The sequence below is a fragment of the Ovis aries genome, chromosome 6 (assembly GCF_016772045.2).
Source record: "Ovis aries strain OAR_USU_Benz2616 breed Rambouillet chromosome 6, ARS-UI_Ramb_v3.0, whole genome shotgun sequence".
Classification (NCBI taxonomy): Eukaryota; Metazoa; Chordata; class Mammalia; order Artiodactyla; family Bovidae; genus Ovis; species Ovis aries.
The window spans coordinates 111246700-111266104 of record NC_056059.1 but is presented as its reverse complement, the minus strand read 5'-3'; the positions used below and the strand labels follow the sequence as shown (position 1 = coordinate 111266104).

The 19405-nt window shown below is 40.2% G+C and overlaps 1 protein-coding gene across 5 annotated transcripts in view; it reads right to left on the bottom strand.

Annotated features, from left to right (window-relative positions):
• Window positions 1-205: 205 nt before the first annotated feature.
• C1QTNF7 (C1q and TNF related 7) overlaps window positions 206-19405 on the bottom strand; it is a 125334-nt gene continuing 106134 nt past the window's right edge. For 4 of the 5 annotated variants that reach the window (XM_060417683.1, XM_004009997.6, XM_060417682.1 and 1 more), the window contains 2 exons: window positions 8318-8563; window positions 206-1145 (listed from right to left, as the gene is read on the bottom strand). In XM_060417683.1, the coding sequence (XP_060273666.1) occupies window positions 514-1145; window positions 8318-8555 (870 nt within the window). In that variant the 5' untranslated portion in view covers window positions 8556-8563 and the 3' untranslated portion in view covers window positions 206-513. Of the gene's footprint in view, window positions 1146-8317; window positions 8564-16361; window positions 16669-19405 lie in introns of those variants that run through there. The other variant, XM_004009999.6, reaches the window with a different exon arrangement.

Here is a 19405-nt window from a genome sequence, read left to right as displayed (position 1 = left end):
TGAGTATACTTCATATATAAGCATGAAGGAAAAAATAATACAGCAAAATAATCACTTTAGTTTGTTTGAAATTACTTGTCATCTCTCACCTTTGTGTTTTTACTTATTACAGTCTTTTGAGAATTGTCAAGGACTTTGGGATGTTTTGATCAGGCAAAAATACAATTTTATGAGGATTTAATGAGACAATATCATTGCCAGCTGGTTTTAGGACTCAAGAAATTTAATAGAAAATTTGTAACATTGTCTTTAATTTGTTTAAATATTTATGAACATCACTTTTGAGAGAACATATGTGGGTTTTTTTTTATATAATTCATTTTAGTGTGGTTTCAATGGTTTGCTGGTTCAACTTGTGTTAACAGATTCTGCTAGAATTGTCTGTAAATGCTCTGGAATCTGAGTGGGTGTCTTTCTGGATCTCATTTCCGCTCCTTCCAACTTCCAGGGCCCCAGATTAAATCAAAGTGTCTGCCATAAGGATCTTGGGACATTTCAGACCAGCAGTCCTCATCAGAGCTCATCGTCTTCTGATATGGAGTCTAGATAATCCGTGTCAACATACAGGAGAAATCCAGAGAACAAGCTGTCAGCCCAGCCTGGGTCTGAGAAGAGCCCATTCTGGTCAGTGAAGAATATCTCCAGCCAGACTTCATCTTCTGGCTGCAGATAGATGACTGTGGACCCTGAAGCCACATCATGGTTGCCTGTGTTGGCATCAAAGGTCTTTATCCGATACTGCCCATTGTGTACCAGCCCAATGGCCAGGTGCTTATTTGCCAATGTGATATCATAAGAAAAATAATAGATCCCTGGGAAGGCACAGATGAACTTTCCCGTTGCGGGGTTGTAGTGCTCTCCCTCGTTGAAGAGGACCTTGTTAAATATAATTGGCAGCCTTTCTTCTGGGTAGCTGGTTGTGATGCCAACAGAAAAGGCAGATTTGAGCACGATGCTTCCACATCGACACACTCCAGGCAGCCCCGGGTCCCCTTGCTCTCCTCTGTCTCCTTTTGGTCCAGGAGGCCCAGGAGGACCTACTTCTCCTTTCTCTCCCTCAGGTCCTATGGGTCCCTTCTTCCCAGTCTCTCCTTGGTCCCCTTTCTCTCCAGCAAGGCCCAGGGGTCCAGCCTTACCTCTCAAACCTTCAAAAAGAGTTTAAAGTTTAGTTAATAGTTCCTGTAAATATAGCATCACAAACAACATGCCCACACACCGCAAGTTTGTCTTCTCAACTTTCAACAGTATACTACTGAATAATTCATATATTTTTTAAAAAAAATCACTGATGTGCTGCAATGAAGACAGAAAAATTTCATCAAAATATCAAGAAAATTTTCCTGATTATATGAGAAATCATCTAAAACTTACTAATTAAAAAAAAATTAACCATCATTTTGATGATGAATCCCCTGCTGCTAAATTAGATACACACAGACACTCATCATTACTGGAGGAATTCAAAAGCATGATGATATTATTCCCCAGAGTGGGGTCATGCAGGTAGGCAGGACAAGATGAATCCTAGAGGCTACTTAGTTCCATGCCCCATTCAGCTTTTATCAGCATTATTAATAAAAAGTTAATTCAAGTTAGATTAGCTCATATTTATTAAACATTTACAATGTCCCAGCTGCAAGCCTTATGTGGATGCGTCATCTGCTTTAAGTCTTGCAACAGCTTTGTTAACTAGGAATTATTATTACTTCTAACCTTAGATGAAAAAACTGAGCCATGGAGAAGTTAGTTTGTTCAAAGGAACAGAGTTAGTGAAGGATGGAGAGGTGATCTGAACTCCAGCCTGCCTAACTCTGGCACCTGGACATCTCTTGAGAGATGTGTAAATTGTGAAGTGCAACACAGAGAGGGCTCTTCAGTATGTCACGATAACCAAACAGCTGTGACTGCCACCACTGTGTGGGAGTTCTTTTTGGTGGAGAAAGCTGAGTCCCAGAGAGGGAAAGAAACTTGTGTCAGTAGCAAGACTAGGACTGGATGTCAAGCTTAATGATGTTCTGCCTTCATCACAATGCCTTTTACCTTTGGGGCTGAAATTAAAAGAAAAAAACTTTTTTTTTTTTTGACTCTACAGCTAAGTGGATGTATTATTTTCTTTTATTTTTTATTTTTTTTTAAAAACTTTTTATTTTTACTTTATTTTACTTTATAATACTGTATTGGTTTTGCCATACATTGACATGAATCCACCATGGGTGTACATGCGATCCCAAACATAAATGTATTATTTTAGTCAAGTCCTTTAATTTCTCTGGGTCTCCATATATGTAGGAAAGACATAAAGGCTGTGAAAAATAACAGCTGACCTAAAAGTATAAAAAATGTCATTCAGTGCTATGGCCAAATCCACTTCATAAATAGCTTCTTGAAAAGTATCCAGATTATTGGTAATTTGTAATACATTTTTATAGTCAGAGAAAGTATATTATTGTTATACTGTGTAATTTTACTCTTAACTATGTATCTGTTCTCAGGAATTTTATTAAGCTAGGTCTTTTATCTTGATGGAAAAGGAAATGGCAACCCACTCCAGTATTCATGCCTGGAAAATCCCATGGACCAAGGAGCCTAGTGGGCTACAGTCCATGGGGTTGCAAAGAGTCAGACACGACTAAGTGACTTCACTTCACTTCACTTTATCTTGATAGTACTTTGATATCACTTACTTGGTTATTACACCTACATCAATTTATGAGTTTTGATTATTATTTTTTTTTCAGTTATTTGGCAAATTTAGCAATGAAGTGTTCTGGATAATACAAGTTTCAGGAGAATTAAAGCTGTACTCTTAAAGCATCAAGTATTTTGTCTCAATGATTTGTTTAGTAATTTATGATGCATAGAAAAATGCTAATAATGAATGCAACCCTTTTTTGGCAACATGGGATTGAGAAGAGCTGGACACAGCGACTTGACAACAGCAACAACCGGATACAGCGGCAACAGCTCAGTCAGCATTGTTATTGATCATAGGGCTGTTCTCCAGCTCTGGATGACCTTTGCTGTTAAGTTAAAATTCTGTTGCAGGGAAAAGCCAGTTCTGACTCCATGTTGGAACTGTTTCTCTGACTCGTTTTTTATTACTTTTCTTATTATAATCATACATAACAGCCCATCTCAGAGAAGCCTGCCCCTCTGCCTGAATGTTAAAGTGCCTTGTTTAACACCCAGTCCATCTGTAGAAGGCAGGAAGAAAGAAATTAACACATCTCCTGCCTGAGGCTTGCCATTCTAGGAGATATTTGCAAGATTAATGGCCTTTTTACTTTGTTTCCTCATCTTCCCTCGTCTCTGATCTATAAAAGAACCTGAAATCCAGACCCCATACATGGTTATTTTGAGACATTAGTCTAACATCTCCTCAATCAGCTGGCCTCCAAATAACGTCGTATTTCTTGCTTCAACACCTCGTCTCCGATTCCTTGGCCTGTTGTATGGTAAGCAGAGCAAGCTTGGACTTGGTAACAATTCCACTAGCCCCAGCCAAAACAAACTAGTATTTATTTCTTGAAATAAGGCCATGATAGTCGAATCTTTTGATGTTTGTTTCTGTTTGGTAGAAAAGGAATATGAATACTATTTTACTGTGAAATTAACTTATGAATCAAGGACTACAAGTTACACATTGCTATTTTATTTTCAATAGGAGCTGTCTTTATACATGACTTTGATGTATCAATAAAAAAACATTTTGGCATCAGTAGCAATTCCTACCACTAAATTTCATTATGTACTAAAATTCCTCTGCCCCTATAACTTTGGGCAAGTCAACTCTTGTCTGAATTTCAAATGCCACGTTTATACTATGAAAATATTGGATCTAAATCCACTCTAAACCCGGCGGGGAAAGTAGCAAACGGTGACTCAGCAAACCCGATAAGCTCTGGTTCAGCTGTGGATTAGTTGGGTGAGTGCGAAGAAGGGGCTTTATCTCTACAACTTTCTCAGTCCTTGAAATGAAGGTTTTGGACTAGATTTCTTGAAGTCTTATTCTCTTGAAAATCTTAGCGACCAGACCATAAATACTAAGATGCAGTTTTACAACGCCAAAAAAGGTCTTTATAATCTCAACACTTGGATCTCTATAGTTATTGAATATTTTGAACTGCTGGGAGTTAGATAACCAGGGACTAGCTGTAATAATTTATGGTGACTCTTCCTGTGTGCTTGAAGGATTTGCTCTGTGATAAGGGCCAATTAATGAAGAATGGAATGAAGGGATAAATCACTCTCCCCTCCCTATTCAGTCAGACATATGCTCGGTAGAGAGGAGAATTATGGAGTGTTAGTCTATGCTTAGATACTGAAACTCGGAGAGAATGGATTTCTTCTTGGTCCTCCATGAAATGAGCTTATAAGGATTTTTTTCTTTAGTGCTATTTTTTTTTCGATCCATCCACCCATGCACTCATCATACCTGTATGTGCACAGGCATAGATCCATCTAAACCATCTAATACTGATTGACCATCCGCTACAGGCTAGGTGCTGTGCTGGGTCTGAATGCCCTTGACTTGAATGACAACTGTCTTATCCCCAAGTTAGCTATTATGACATGTTACATTGTGATCTGCAAATATGGGTCATAACTAAGTTCATAAACATCCAAAGCAGTATAGTAAAACAGAATGATCTCTCCACAAGGTGGTTCTAGTGTTTCCTCTGTCCATGAAATTTTGCAGGCAAGAATACTGGAGTATGTTGCCATTTCCTCCTCCGAGGGATGTGATTTCACATTATATTAATTAAAAAAAAATGCTACCACAATAATTGCTGTACAGCAGTGAGGGAGATGGGCTTCCTTGGTGACTCAGATAGTCAATAATCATCCTACAATGTAGAAGACCTGTCCCTGTGTCAGGAAGATCCTCTGGAGAAGGAAATGGCTACCCACTCTAGTATTCCTGCTCGGAGAATTCCGTGGACAGAAGAGTCTGGTGGACTATAGTCCACGGGGTCACAAAGAATCAGACATGCCTGAGGGACTAACACTTTCTGTTCACAGTGAGGGAGACATATTTTAATGGAAGGTTAATAATTCAAACTCTGTAATTTAGAGTAGGGAAGCTGGACAGAGCATATACTTGACCATGCCAGGGGGTTGAGGTGGATGTGGTGGGGATAAATGAGAAGACATACACAGTATTAAAGGGAAAACAGGAAGCAGAAGCTCCCAGCCACTTTGTGTCCAGTTCCAGACACATTAAAAGCTAATCCTCAAAGCCCCAGGGTTCTGTCCTTATTGTTTGTAAATGAGATGTGCCTTCACTGACCACACAGACATTCTTGCTTTTCTTATATCCTTACCTATACGTATGTATACACTGGATTTAAATAAAACTGGGAAAGTCTTTTTACTTTTGAATATCAATTTTGTCTTTTGTAACATTATTATTGATTATGATTTTTGCTAAGAAGGTTACAGTTGAGATTAAGTACCTAATGTAAAAATCACTGGTACAGTAAATTCTTGATTAATAGTGATGATGATGATGACATGTTGTAATCCTGTGCTCCCACTGGCCTGCCCCACCCAATGTTTGCTTGTCAAGATTGCAGCAATGTTGTGTTCATGTTCACATTCCCTAGAATGGGGTTCTTAACCAGGTGCAATTCAGCACCCAGGGAAAACTGGCAATGCCAGGAGACATTTTTGGTTGTCACAACTGGTGGGGAATGCCCTGGCATCAAATGAGATGTGACTAAATGTCATTCAAGGCAGGAGATGGCCATCCCACGGCAACAATTATTTGGATCCAAATATTATTAGTGTGGAGGTTGAGGAACTTTGGTTTAGAATAATACTGGAGAGCAAGAGGTGTGCAAAAAGTTTGTTGAATGAAAGATGCATGAATGGATGGATGAGTGAATGGACTGATCAGTATGGGGGTTACCTGATCTCATATATGGTTAAACTTGTAGCAGTTGTTGTTGTTCAGTTGCTAAGTCGTGTCTGATTCTTTGGGACCCCATGGACTGCAGCACGCCAGACTCCCCTGTCCTCCACTATCTTCCAGAATATGCTCAAAATCATGTTCACTGAAGCGGTGATGTTATCTAACCATCTCATCCTCTGCTGCCTTCTTCGCCTTATGCCTTCAATCTTTCCCAGCATCAGGGTCTACTCAGTCACTCAGTCGTGCCAACTCTTTGCAACCCCCGGACTGTAACCTGCCAAGGTTTTCTGTCCATGGAATTTTCCAGGCAAGAGTCCTGGAGTAGGTTGCCACATCTCTTGCATCTCCTGCATTGCAGGCAGATTCTTTACCACTGTGCCATCTGGGAAGCCCCCAGGATCTAACTACTAACATTCTATTTCAGCACCAGGGTCAATTACTAACATTCAGTTTACTCTGAATGCATATCCATATGTTTAAATAGCACTACAGTTACCTCATGAAACAGATAGGTCATTTCTAGTTTATTATATGGCTTTAGAGAAGACTCTTGAGAGTCCCTTGGACTGCAAGGAGATCCAACCAGTCCATTCTGAAGGAGATCAGCCCTGGGATTTCTTTGGAAGGAATGATGCTAAAGCTGAAACTCCAGTACTTTGGCCACCTCATGCAAAGAGTTGACTCATTGGAAAAGACTTTGATGCTGGGAGGGATTGGGGGCAGGAGGAGAAGGGGACGACGGAGGATGAGATGGCTGGATGGCATCACTGACTCGATGGATGTAAGTCTGAGCGAACTCTGGGAGTTGGTGATGGACAGGGAGGCCTGGCGTGCTGCGATTCATGGGGTTGCAAAGAGTCGGACACGACTGAGTGACTGAACTGAACTGAACTTGGATATTCACAAATGTAGCTATGACTAATACTCACAGATCACAGTGTAATAGATAATAACAGCAAACATTTACAGAATGCTTATCACATGGCACTTATTCTTGAGTACTTTGTATGTATTATTTTTCTTAATCTTCACAATCACACTGAATAACTCCAATTTACCAAGAGGAAACAGATTCAAAAGTTTTTTCTCCCCCAAGGATGCAAAGTTAGTAATTGAAAGAATCATATCTTTCTGACTCCAATGCATTTTTGTGTGACCACTACATTACTATTTCCAGACACAGTAAGCTAAAAAGGCCAGTAATATCTAACTATGATCACGGTGTCATTATCGAATTTCAAGCATATTCACGACACAGTAGTGTGTTCACAGGTGTTACCAAATAGAAGACATTGAAAGATGACGCCAGAGCTCCAAATGAAAGTTTATCTGATGTTGAAACTTCACCTAAAGATACTTTATCTAGGGTTGATTAAGGGCCATAGATTCAGTAGCTGCTGATTTGCCAAATATTTTCTGCATAAGAAATTCAGCAAAGAATTATTATCTAATCACTTGAATATATCTATAATGATATTGTTTCCCATAACATCAGTAAATCACTTGCAGTGACTAGAGACATACTGCTTAGATCTATTGATTTTTTTCTTCCTATCTTTGTCCCACATTTTACACTCGGAAACTTGTTTTCAGAGATTGATTCCATCCAAAACTTCCTTTTATTTTTTATCATTAACACAGTCTCACTAGAATTTTAATTTGGTTTACTTTGAAACATTGCAGAATCTGGCAAGCTTCATGAGCCGACTTATTTGTGGGGGGAAAAGGTGACAATTACTGAAAGAGTAGGGGACAATCGTCTTGCTGTATAGAGCTGTAAGAAATCTAGAGTTTTAGCTGCTATAGGACAGGTGGGAGAGTGTTGAACTAAGAAAGATCAACAAAGGTTATACAGTACTACTGTCATTTCACCTGTTTGAGAAGTAAAATCTAGAAGCCTTTTTTTGTCTTTTTGAGGCTCTAAGTGCAGAGAGGATGGTCCTTGTGCCTCTGGCTCCTAATTCCTGCCCTCTGCTTCATCCGCCCGTATCCTCCCCAGCCATCTGTCTGTCTATCCATCCATTCCCCCTCTCACAGGCAGCCACTGTACCAGCCCAGAGGTCGTGGGTATCAGATGTTCCAGGAGAATTCAGCTCTGCCAGGCATTACCCTACCCTTCCATCCTCCTTAACTTATTGAATCATCTACCACTCTGCATTCTCATTTATAAATGGGACCATATCCCCTTGAAAGAGCTGTCATGGGGAAGCTGCAGTGAGATTGCAGTTAGAGGGTTTAGAGCAGCAACTGCGGCATAGCAAGGACTCAATAAATGGTTCTGATTAATGAAGGTGAGGTCAGGAAAGGACTGAAAGGGCGCTTCTCATTTGAAAAAGCAGCAAAGCAAGGGATTCATCTTAAGGTGGGGGCGACAGAGGGTTTTTACGGAACTTCATTCATTACCTGCAGCCCCCTTTTCACCTTTCTCTCCTTTCCTGCCGTCTCTACCATCTCGTCCTGGAAGGCCGATCCGACCATGGGGCCCGGGGGAACCATTCGCTCCAGGGGGGCCTGGAGGCCCAGGTAGGCCAGGAATGCTACAGATATACCTTGGGGAGTAGCTCTCTCCTTTGAACTGATTACCCCGCGGTTGTCCACTGGCGCAAATGGCAAAACTTGTAACATAGAGCAAGACAAACATCTTTGGCTCTGAAAGAGAAACACACGGACATCAGTGCACCCTCTCAGGTGGGGGTTTCAGGATAAAGGAACAGGAGAGTGGGCATTGTCAACAATTCACCCCAGGGACCACCTCATCATGGGTGGCTAAATGCCATGTTTGCCCTCATAATTCCACTTGAGGTTTATTGGCACATTATTCCTTATTATAATTAAATTTATTTACCTTTAATTGAAGGATAATTACTTTACTTTATTGTGCTGGTTTCTGCCAAACATCAACAAGAATCAGCCATAGGGATACCTATGTTCCTTCCCTTTTGAACCTCCCTCCCACCTCCCTCCCCATCCCACCCCTCAGTTGAGTTTCCTGCATCATACAGCAAATTCCCATTGGCTATCTATTTTACATATTGTATATATTACTCTTTTTATTAATAAGCTTTATTGTAGAAGCACAATATTGTCTTAAATCAGAAGGAAGAAAAATGTATTTATTGAACAAAATTACTTTGGTGGAATGCTTTTGTAAAATTCCTGGTGACGCAGAAAACATTGTCTGAATTAGCACATTACTGATAGTTCTCAGTTGGTGGAGATGAAGCACTGATTTTTAAAATTCCAAAATAAATCACTGTTGCATTTTTTCCCTGTAGGAATTAATGATGGACTTTGAAAAATAATGTTTGTGTTTTTTTATTTTTTTGCAGAAGTATGCAATTTTTAGCTTCCCTGGTAGTTCTGCGGTAAAGAATCTCCCTGCCAAGCAGGAGACTTGGGTTCAATCCCTATGTTGGAAAGATCCCCTGGAGAAGGCAATAGCAACCCATCCAGTCTTCTTACCATGGACCGAGAAGCCTGGTGGGTTACAATCCATAGGGTTGCAAAAGAGTTAGACACGACTGAGTGACTGAACAACAACATGCATTTTAAAAAAGAAAAAGAAATGCAAATGAATAAGATAAACATCAACATTATTCTCACCATGCAGAGATAATTACTGTTTATACTTTGATGTATATGTTCTGGTCTTTTTTTTTTTTTTTTCCCCTGTACTATGAAGAAAAGTGGTATTATGACATTCCTGGGAGTCTTTAACTTTTTTTCACTGAACAATATGTAAGGAGTATCTCCCCATGTCAGAAATTTTCATAACATTAAAAACATTTTTGCATTTGTCTCCGTTGTCTTTTATGTACACCATTTCCCCTTATAGATCTTTGTTTCCAGTTTTCTTTTTTTTTTTTTTTGGCCAGGATAAGCACCATGCTAGATAGACACCTTTATGTCTAATCTTTGTATGCATCCACGGTTGTTATTTTTAGAATATATAGACTTTTTAAAGTAAGAGAAGGGAAGTGACATTTTCAGGAAAATCATGTTTTCCACTTGCTAATCATGTGTAATGCCAATTAGTGTTAATTGGAGTTCTTTGCATGTCCTGAGTGGAGGGTGTCTCAAACTTTAATTTAAAATCTGCAGGATAGAATACTTCAGTGTCCCATTAAGCTGTTAGTCTTGGGGCTCAATTAAATAGCTGAGTGAAATTAAACCATGCAAGTTGCCATGTGCCCTGAGTGAAACAGGCAACAGGTCTCATCAGCTCTGATTTAATAGGATTTTTTTTTTTTCTCCACAGTGCCTGGATGCTGACAATGATGGATCATCTATTAGCATCACATTTGGCATATAGATGGAGTGGTGGGTAGTTAGGCTGGGGACAGTTGATTTTCTAGGCTAACCGCCTTAGAGGTGTCTGCCTCTTGGGTGGGGGAAGTATACACGTGTATTTGGAATGGTGTAAATGAGTTGTTTTTGTGTGGTTGGACCTGCGCTTTAATAAGAAATCTGTACAATGCCTGATGTCTATGCTTGGGATATACTTGTCCAAAGGAAATAATCATAGCTTGTGAGAAAAGCAATTGGATAGAGTTCCTTTATTTTTTGACAGCCACATGAGAAAATTAACCAGCACACTGTACCACTTTTAAGGCACCCATGGGGAAATTGCAACATCTTGGAATCATATCCAGAAATTTGCCAGAGCCTAGGAATGACAAACTGAGAAAAACACAGAGTGTACATGTGGTTCGCAATAAGTCTGATTCCTAGAAATCTTATTTAATGAAAAACTGAAGCAACTTATCCAAATATAGGCTCTGTATCTTTGACCAAATCTCCATGTTCCCAGTGCCCCTGCCCTTCATCAAAAAAAGAAAGAAAGAAAGAAAGCGAGTATTTTTGCTATGCTCTGTTTAGAGCACAAACTCAAAATTATTTATCCTATTACTTTACTGGAATTAAGGCACTTTATGAAAACCCCAACAGATCAGATAAACATACCAGTCTTTCCAAAGGTGCCTCAGATGAGAGAAAGTGGAAAGAATCTTTTTATCCAAACCCTTGTCGGTTAAAACAAGACATGGTTATTAAATTGCTACTTTCTTCCCCTTTGTAGAAAACTGATTAGAGGAAGCTTTGAGAAGGGATTTGAAAGAGAAGAACAGGTACTTATAAGGAAGATTTTAATCAGACCTGGAATGGATTGTTGTAGCTGAGCCCAGTAGCTGGTCTTAGAAGGGACCTGAAATGATCTGAAGGAAAGATGCTTTGGGCAATGGCATCTCAGACCCTGATGGAGATGCTGAAACACACATGCCCATCATTGGGGATCAGTCTATGGAGAAGCATGTGGTCAGAGTTGAGGTTAGGATGGATAGAGGGTGTAGACATTTTAAAGATGTGCTCAGAAGAAAGGATATTAATATTTCCTCAATGGTGAAGAATCCTCTTGCCAGTGCAGGAGACCCAGGAGATGTGAATTTGATCCCTGGGTGAGGAAGAACCTCTGGAGAAGATAATGGCAACCTGCTCCAGTATTCTTGCCTCAAAAGTCCCATGGACAGAGGAGACTGGTGGGCTACAGTTCATGGGGTCACAAAGAGTCAGACATGACTGACTGACTAAAAACAGCAAAAGCAACAAGCCAGACCACGGTGCTCAAAGGAAGGATAAATGAAAACTAAAACTGATCCAGACAGGGGGAAGAGGCAGTGTGAAGGTCCTATGGCAGAGCAAAGCTGGTATCTTTGAGAAACATCGAGCAATACAGTTGTGGTACCTGATGAATGATGATAACACGATGATGAGTGCCTATTCAAGGCTTGGGACTTGAGTCATCAGGATAACAAGGGAATGTGGGTTATAATAGAAAACTACAGGGGCTTCCCTGGTAGCTCAGACAGTGAGGAACCTACCTGCAATGCAGGAGACCTGGCTTCAATCCCTAGGTCAGGAAGATCCCCCTGAAGAAGGGACTGGCTACTAACTCCAGTGTTCTTGCCTGGAGAATTCCGGAGACAAAGGAACCTGGCAGGCTACAGTTGCAAAGAGTCAGACACCACTGAGTGACTAACACACACACACACACACACACACACACACACACACCCACCCACACACCCACCCACACACCCACACACACACTGTGGGATTACCTTGTAATTGTCCTTCATTTAAAAGTCAAAAGCCTTGTGGTACATGGTCTACATGTACCTACCTTGTCCACTTTCCTTACCTCTCTGACCTCATCTTCTTCTACTCTCCTTCCCATTCCCCCAGCTTCAACCACAAACTGTATTGCTTGATGTTTCTCGAAGATACCAGCTATGCTCTTCCATAGGACCTTCACATTGCCTCTTTCCCTGTCTGGATCTCTCTTCTCCAGGACGCCTACGTGTCTCATCTCCTCATCTGCTTGTGTCTTTGTTCAGATGCTTCCCTTTCATTAAACCTATCTCCTTATCTAACATCACAAACCATCTCCTACTCCCTGACCTGCCTCATGCTGCTCTAATATTTCTCTTGTCCATTGTTCTCATCATTATTAGATTATTCTTAAATATTCTTATTTTATTTATTATTAGCAATAGATTGTTATAAGAAATATTTTATTAAAATTTTTATTTATAAAAATTTTTAATATCTCTTTCTGATAGAATGCAAACTCCATGAGGGCAAGGATCTTTGCCTTAGCCACTGATGTCTAGAATAGTGCTTGGCACACACACAAAAAAAAACTCAGGTTGGGGCAGAGGAGAGAGGTGTGATTTTTGGGGGGAAGAAAAACGAGAGGAATTATAGAATATGAGAATATTACAAAAGGAAGAGGAAAGAGAAGACTTAAAGAAATATTCCTGGAGTCTGTGGGTTCCTTTCACAGTGTTTGAGAAATACAGATAAAGGACTTCAGTTGTTTTGATTGTGTATAGTCTAGCGTTTTAAAAATATTTATTTTTTTGTATAGCTAAAGCATGCACCTTCATAAAATTGAAAAAAAAGTGATGTACAATAAAAAGGAAATCTCTTTTCCTTCCCCACTGTCTCCCAGACATCTAGGTTCCCTCTCTAGAGGCAATTCCTGTTGCTTGTGACTTCTATGTCCTGCCCCTTATAAAAGTACTGTATGCAAATTCTTGTAACTTGTTTTCTCACCTAGCTTGGAGATCTTTCCATATCAGCATATAGATAAGCTGCCTCATTCTTCTTTTAGTAGGTATAGAATATCCATCATAAAGGTGTATTATATTTAAAAGGTCACCTACTGATAAATATTTGGGATATTTTTATCCTTGCACTTTTACAAACAATAGTGCAATGGATATTTATATATATGTTTCTTTGCATGGGGTTTATAACATGAGCAGCAATAGCTTTTCCTAGTTTGTGTTTTCACTTCATTTGTGTATTTTAAAAAATCTTTTTATTGTGAAAGTATTTTTTGAAGTTTAATTTCCTATGCTTAGAAGGCCATTCCCATTTCAAGATAACAAGAATAATTCTTCTTTTCTTTTAGCTTTTTGTTTCATTTATATATATAAAAATTTTAGTTGCTCAGTTGTGTCCAGCTCTTTGCGACCTCATGGACTGTAGCCCACCAGGCTCCCACCAGAATTTCCCAGGGAAGGATACTGGAGTGTGTTGCCATTTCCTTCATCTTTGTTTCATTTTTCATGTTTAAAATTTGAGTTACTGGAAATTTTTCTGATAAAAAGTGTGAGGTAGGGAGGCACCATTATATTTTCAACACTTTGTATTAAATGATCCACCCTTCACCCATTGGTTTGCAGTGAATTTGGTTATTTTGGATGAGAAAAAACTATGTGAGTCATGACTCTATACACATTACAATATTTTCAAAGTTTTTTGAGGTTTAATGTGAGCATCATAAAACTGATCAATTTAAAACATACAATTCAATGTACACCACAATCTACTTCAGAACATTTTCAAAACTACAAAAGGAAACCTTATACATATTAGCACTGACTCCTCATACAAAGTATCGTGAAAGATTGCACTGAATTATGTAAATTTATGTAGAATTTGTGTTAAAATGTATTTTTTCCCCACTATTGTGCTCCTTTGGAGTTATAAAATTAAAAATCTGGAACTACTGTTAATTTGAACAGATCTGTCCTGGGTATTAACTGTAAATGACTCTCTATGCAATTTTTCTTAAGGATTACAAAGTAACAGAACTTTAATTCTTTTAAACATATATTTTAAAAATTACTCTGTGGTACTGTAGATTTCAAAACCTTCATGTTAATGTGCATTTTGGATCTGTAATGTAGGAATGTAGTATGCAGTGTTTTACAAACCTTCTTGGTCATAGAACCCTTTGTTTTTGTTAAACTAGCTATGTAAAATGTTGGAAAAACACTGGATAAATTAGAGCAAAGTTTCAACTTTTGGAACATCTGTCCACAGTTGGAGATCTTTCTGTAAATAGCATGGTCTTCCTTTATTGTAAAATAAAATAAACTCATGCATACATGGTCAATTAATACTTGACATGGGAGCCAAGAATACTCACAAGGCAAAATGTAGTCTCTTCAGTAATAAATGATGTTGGAAAAACTAGATATTCTCACCCCCCCCCCAAAAAAAAAAAACAGAAAAGAAACTGGAATCGTGTCTCACATCACTCAGAAAAATAACTCAAAATGGGTTAAAGACTTAAATGTAAGGCCGAACATCATAAAACCTCTGGAAGAACACATAGGAAAAAAGCACAGTAACACTGGTCTTGGCAACAGTTTTGGGGATATAGTACCAAAAGCATAAGCAACAACAGCCAAAATAAACAAATGGGACTACATCAAATTAAAAAGTTTCTGCACAGCAAAAGAAATGACAAACAAAATGAAGAGGCAAATATGGGAGAGAAAATATTTGCCAATCATGTATCTGATAAGGGGTTAATATCCAAAATACACAATGAGCTCATATAATTCAATAGTAAAAACCAAATAATCCAATTAAAAATGAGCAAAGGATCTGAATAGGCAGTTGGTTTTTCCCAAAGAAGACATGTGAATGGACGGCGGATACATGAAAGATGCTCAGCGTCACCAGTCATCGGGAAAATGCAGATCAGAAACACATCGAGTCATCACATCTATTAGAATGATTGTCATCGAAAAGAGAAAACAAGGAGTGAGAACCTTGATGAGAATATGAACTTGTATAGCCATTAGAAGAGACAGTATGGAGATTCCTCAAGAAATTAAAATGAGAACTACCATATGACTCAGCAAGCCCACTTTTGGGGGATATATCTGAAGGAAATGAAAATCATTACCTTGACGAGATATCTGAATTCCTACAAAAAATCTAATTCAAAAAGTATATCCACCCCAGGATTCACAGCAGCATCATTCACACTAGCCAAGACATGGGTGCCACCGGTTTCCATTGACAGATGAATGGATAAGGGAAAGATATGAATGAAGAAAGGAAATATATAGAATATACAGGGTAATATTATTCAGCCACAAAAAAGGAAACTCTGCCATTTGCAACCACATGGAGAGCCTGGGGGCTCAAGTGCACACAGCCCTAAAACCAGCCCAGGTAGGTAGGATGTGAACCAAGCTCTTTTGTCTCTGAATACTTGGGTTCCTTCCTGACATCATGTGAGGGAAACTGTAGCGCAGCTTCATGGCAAAGGGCTCGATTACTAATTCAGTTTGAAAATGTGCTTTGCCTGGAAGTCATTAGGATAGGTAAGCATGGCTGCCAAAGCGAGACGCATCCTTGGCTTACAGGGGAAGGGATTTCACAACAGTGGGCTGTGTCCTCCTCTGGGCTGTGAGCCGGACAGGACGGGAACTGAGGAGCTCACACCCTAGAGCCCTCTGTCTGTGTTTCCTCAGCTCTGCCTTGGGGGCCTGGGTTTTGCTTCTCAGACTGCCTTCTTCTGTTGACCATGAAGCCCCTCCCTCTCCTGTCTCTACTCCACCCTCCATGATCGCGCAGCCACATGGCGTGTTGGCTGACTATTGGCTTTTCTCCACCAGAATGTAAACTCCATCACTGACCCTTAGGGCAAAAACCTTGTTGAGCCTCTACTGCAGAGGCTCAACAAGGGTTGAGTGGAGGAAAAGAGTTAATCGATATTTATTCTTATCAGCAGCTTCCGATTCATAAAGCTCTGGCTGCTTTATATAAAAGGCAATGATGCTACAGCAATAATCAGTGCTGACATTTGTCAAACAGTTTGTTGTCTGTTTGACACATGAAGCCCTGTCTTCCCAAAGACCCTCTCCTGGTAGGTCAGGTAGAAAAGCCATGTGCAGAGAAGTCAGGTGACTTGTCTGCAGTCACAAAGCTAGTGCTACACCAGGAATTTGAACCCAGGTCTTCAGTTTCATGGATTCTTCTCCCAGAGCTGTTTGATTCATAAACTTAAAAGCTACCCTAATGAAACAAGATGTTGCAGCTGCCATCTGCCAAGATTCTAAAAAAAGAGTAAACACCATACCTTGCTCTGGGGTGGGGGTTGCTCCAGAATTCTAAATCCACAATAGACTGAGGATCTTTCATGAGAGCTCAGAGAAAATCTTGCTTTGGTACCAGACAGAAAAATAGATCCAAGTTCTCAGAGATTTTCAAATAGTTGTGCTAAAAATAATTCTCTCCTTTGGTCCCAGAGAGACAGAGGCACTGGAAGTCATTCATCGGGTGAGGCTCAGTCAGGGCCAGTTGAAACCACGGTTTTGTTTGATATAAACCTGGGAGCGCCGTCTTCTCTCGCCCGTTAGGTGTAGAGGCGCCTCCATCTCTTGTGTGTCGTGGCCTCGTTTTCAGATTTGTTTACTTAATTTTTTCCCCTCTTCATTTGTTTTCCACCGAGTGGATGTTTCAGGAAAAAAATTACTCACTGACTGGAAATTAGTTGTTAACTTAGAACAGTTATGTCCTATTTGAGCATTTTCAATGTAGAATCTTCAGATTCTGGACTTGGCTTGTGTCTCCTGGGATAGCAAGGGGAGTGGTCCCTAGTCTGGGTAAATACGGCAGGAAAATGGTCCCTCATTCTGCACACTGCAAAATGAAAGAGGGGGATGAATCCTATGCTGCTGTTTTCTTTGTTCTCTGCTGAATGGATAAATGACTGGGTATTTTTAGAAGACGAATAGTCTTTGTTCCGTAGTATGTAATTTATGATGGCATTTATAGAAAATAAGTCACCGAAAAATTTTGTTTTTTATCTTGTTTTTCCCACTCTACTTTTCAAGCTACTTAGAATGCAAACTGGAAGAAGTACTTCGGGTTGGGGAAGTGGGCACAAGTCACAAATTTGACCAAGAAGACTGGTGGGCTCCTTACTCTGAGAAGGTTTATTTTGCCTTGGCTATCTGTCCTCTTACATTTGGGTTAATTGCTCAGTGGGTAAAGAATCTGCCAGCAATGCAGGAGACGCAGGAGATATGGGTTCAATCCCCAGGTTGGAAAGATCCCCTGGAGAAGGGAATGGCAACATGCTCCAAGATTCTTGTCTGGAGAACCCCATGGACAGAGGAGCCTGACAGGCTAAGGTCTTTGAGGTCTCAAAGAGTCGGACATGACTGAGTGACTAAGCAAACATGCACATCCACCATCACCCCACAATCTGAAAAAAATAGTCTTTTGAATTTGTTGGTTGTGCAAAATCTGAGTGCTAACATAGGGTCACAAAACCAATGCCTTGAGCACAGACATGAGGCAGAGTTTTTGTTAATCAGAGAGAATCCCTGGGTTTATTTTTCTCATCCTCAAAATAAGATGGTTGTGTTTGATTATTCCTAAGTTTTCTCATAGTTTTTAAAATTGTTTCATCTCATGATTAATAAGGTGGAACTTAAAAACTAATATCAGCTTCAGCATACATGCAGGTAGAGATACAGGTCGCTTGGAAGGAGATACTTGTTATTGACAGAAGTCCCTCGGGTGACCCTGTTAGTGCATAAAGGGATGACTTGATAGTGGCTTGATGAAGACTTGCCTCTCAGGGACCCTTGGAAGGAGAGGGGTTGAGATTGTTTACTTAAAGCCTCCACAGCCTTCAGGAAAGGAAGGAATCAAGGGTGTTTACTTGGAAAGGAAGGAATCAAGGGCCCAGTTCCTTCTCTCCATGATGCAAATTTAAAGAGTAGTCATGGACGACAGGATTGGCCTGATCCAAAGTCTGCGGTGAAGAAAGGACACTGTGGACCAGAGGATACAACTGAACTGGTGGTATGTGGGAATCTGGGCCAAAAAGCCGAAAGGAGTTGTAGTTGGCTGGTTTTGGAAGAATACGTGGATGAGGCTGACTGTTCATCTGTCTTCAGTCATTCTGTCATGGCGGCTCTTCTTTAGGAAACAGTGGTTGAACACACCACGGTGAATTAAGAGGGTCATTATATTGAAGCCTGGTGAGTGAGTAATAATGTCAGCTAGAACATCTCCTGCAAACAGACAAGCATCCACCAGACTCTGCACAGAGTGAGGCAGTTTGGTAGAAGCTGAAACAACAAGGCAAGTGGACCATCAGAGGTTTTTTTTTTTCTCACTTTCTGCCTGAGTTAGAAGTAGAAATGACCCCATTCAAACCAAGAAAGCCCCTAGACTTCTTAAATTGTTCACGGAGGGAGAGGATTTAGATCTTGACTAGTGTATGTGTGAACTTAGTCACTCAGTAGTGTCCCACTCTTTGCAACCCCATGGACTGTAGTCCACTGTAGCCTGCCAGGGTCCTCTGTCCATGGGGATTCTCCAGGCAAGAATACTGGAGTGGGTTGCCATGCCCTTCTCCAGGGGATTGTACTGATCCAAGGGTTGAACTGGGGACTCATGCATTGTAGGCAGATTCTGTATCAGCTGAGCTACCTGGGAAGTCCCTTGACTAGTCTACCTACTAATAAAAGCAAATGGAAACCTGAAAAGCGATGGGAAGAAAAAAATGGCATGACTATATTTGAACTTGAATTGGCACATAGATCTAGAGGCTGAATGTTTTCATTACTTCACTCCTAGGGTCGCACCACAAAACAAATCACTGTCATATGTAAGAAAATCCGGACTATCTGAACTTAAAGGAATCTCCCCACACTCCCCTCTGAGGCCTTCTAAAAACCTGGACTGGAATTTCAGTCCTTATAATCTTAATTACCAGAATGCCAGCCTGTGGATATGTATATATACATTTGTATACAAGTGATGACTTTATTTCTATTGAACTATAGTTGATTTACTAAGGTCCGTCTAGTCAAGGCTATGGTTTTTCCTGTGGTCATGTATGGATGTGAGAGTTGGACTGTGAAGAAGGATGAGTGCCAAAGAATTGATGCTTTTGAACTGTGGTGTTGGAGAAGACTCTTGAGAGTCCCTTGGACTGCAAGGAGATCCAACCAGACCATTCTGAAGGAGATCAGCCCTGGGATTTCTTTGGAAGGAATGATGCTGAAGCTGAAGCTCCAGTACTTTGGCCACCTCATGCGAAGAGTTGACTCATTGGAAAAGACTCTAATTCTGGGAGGGATTGGGGGCAGGAGGAGAAGGGGA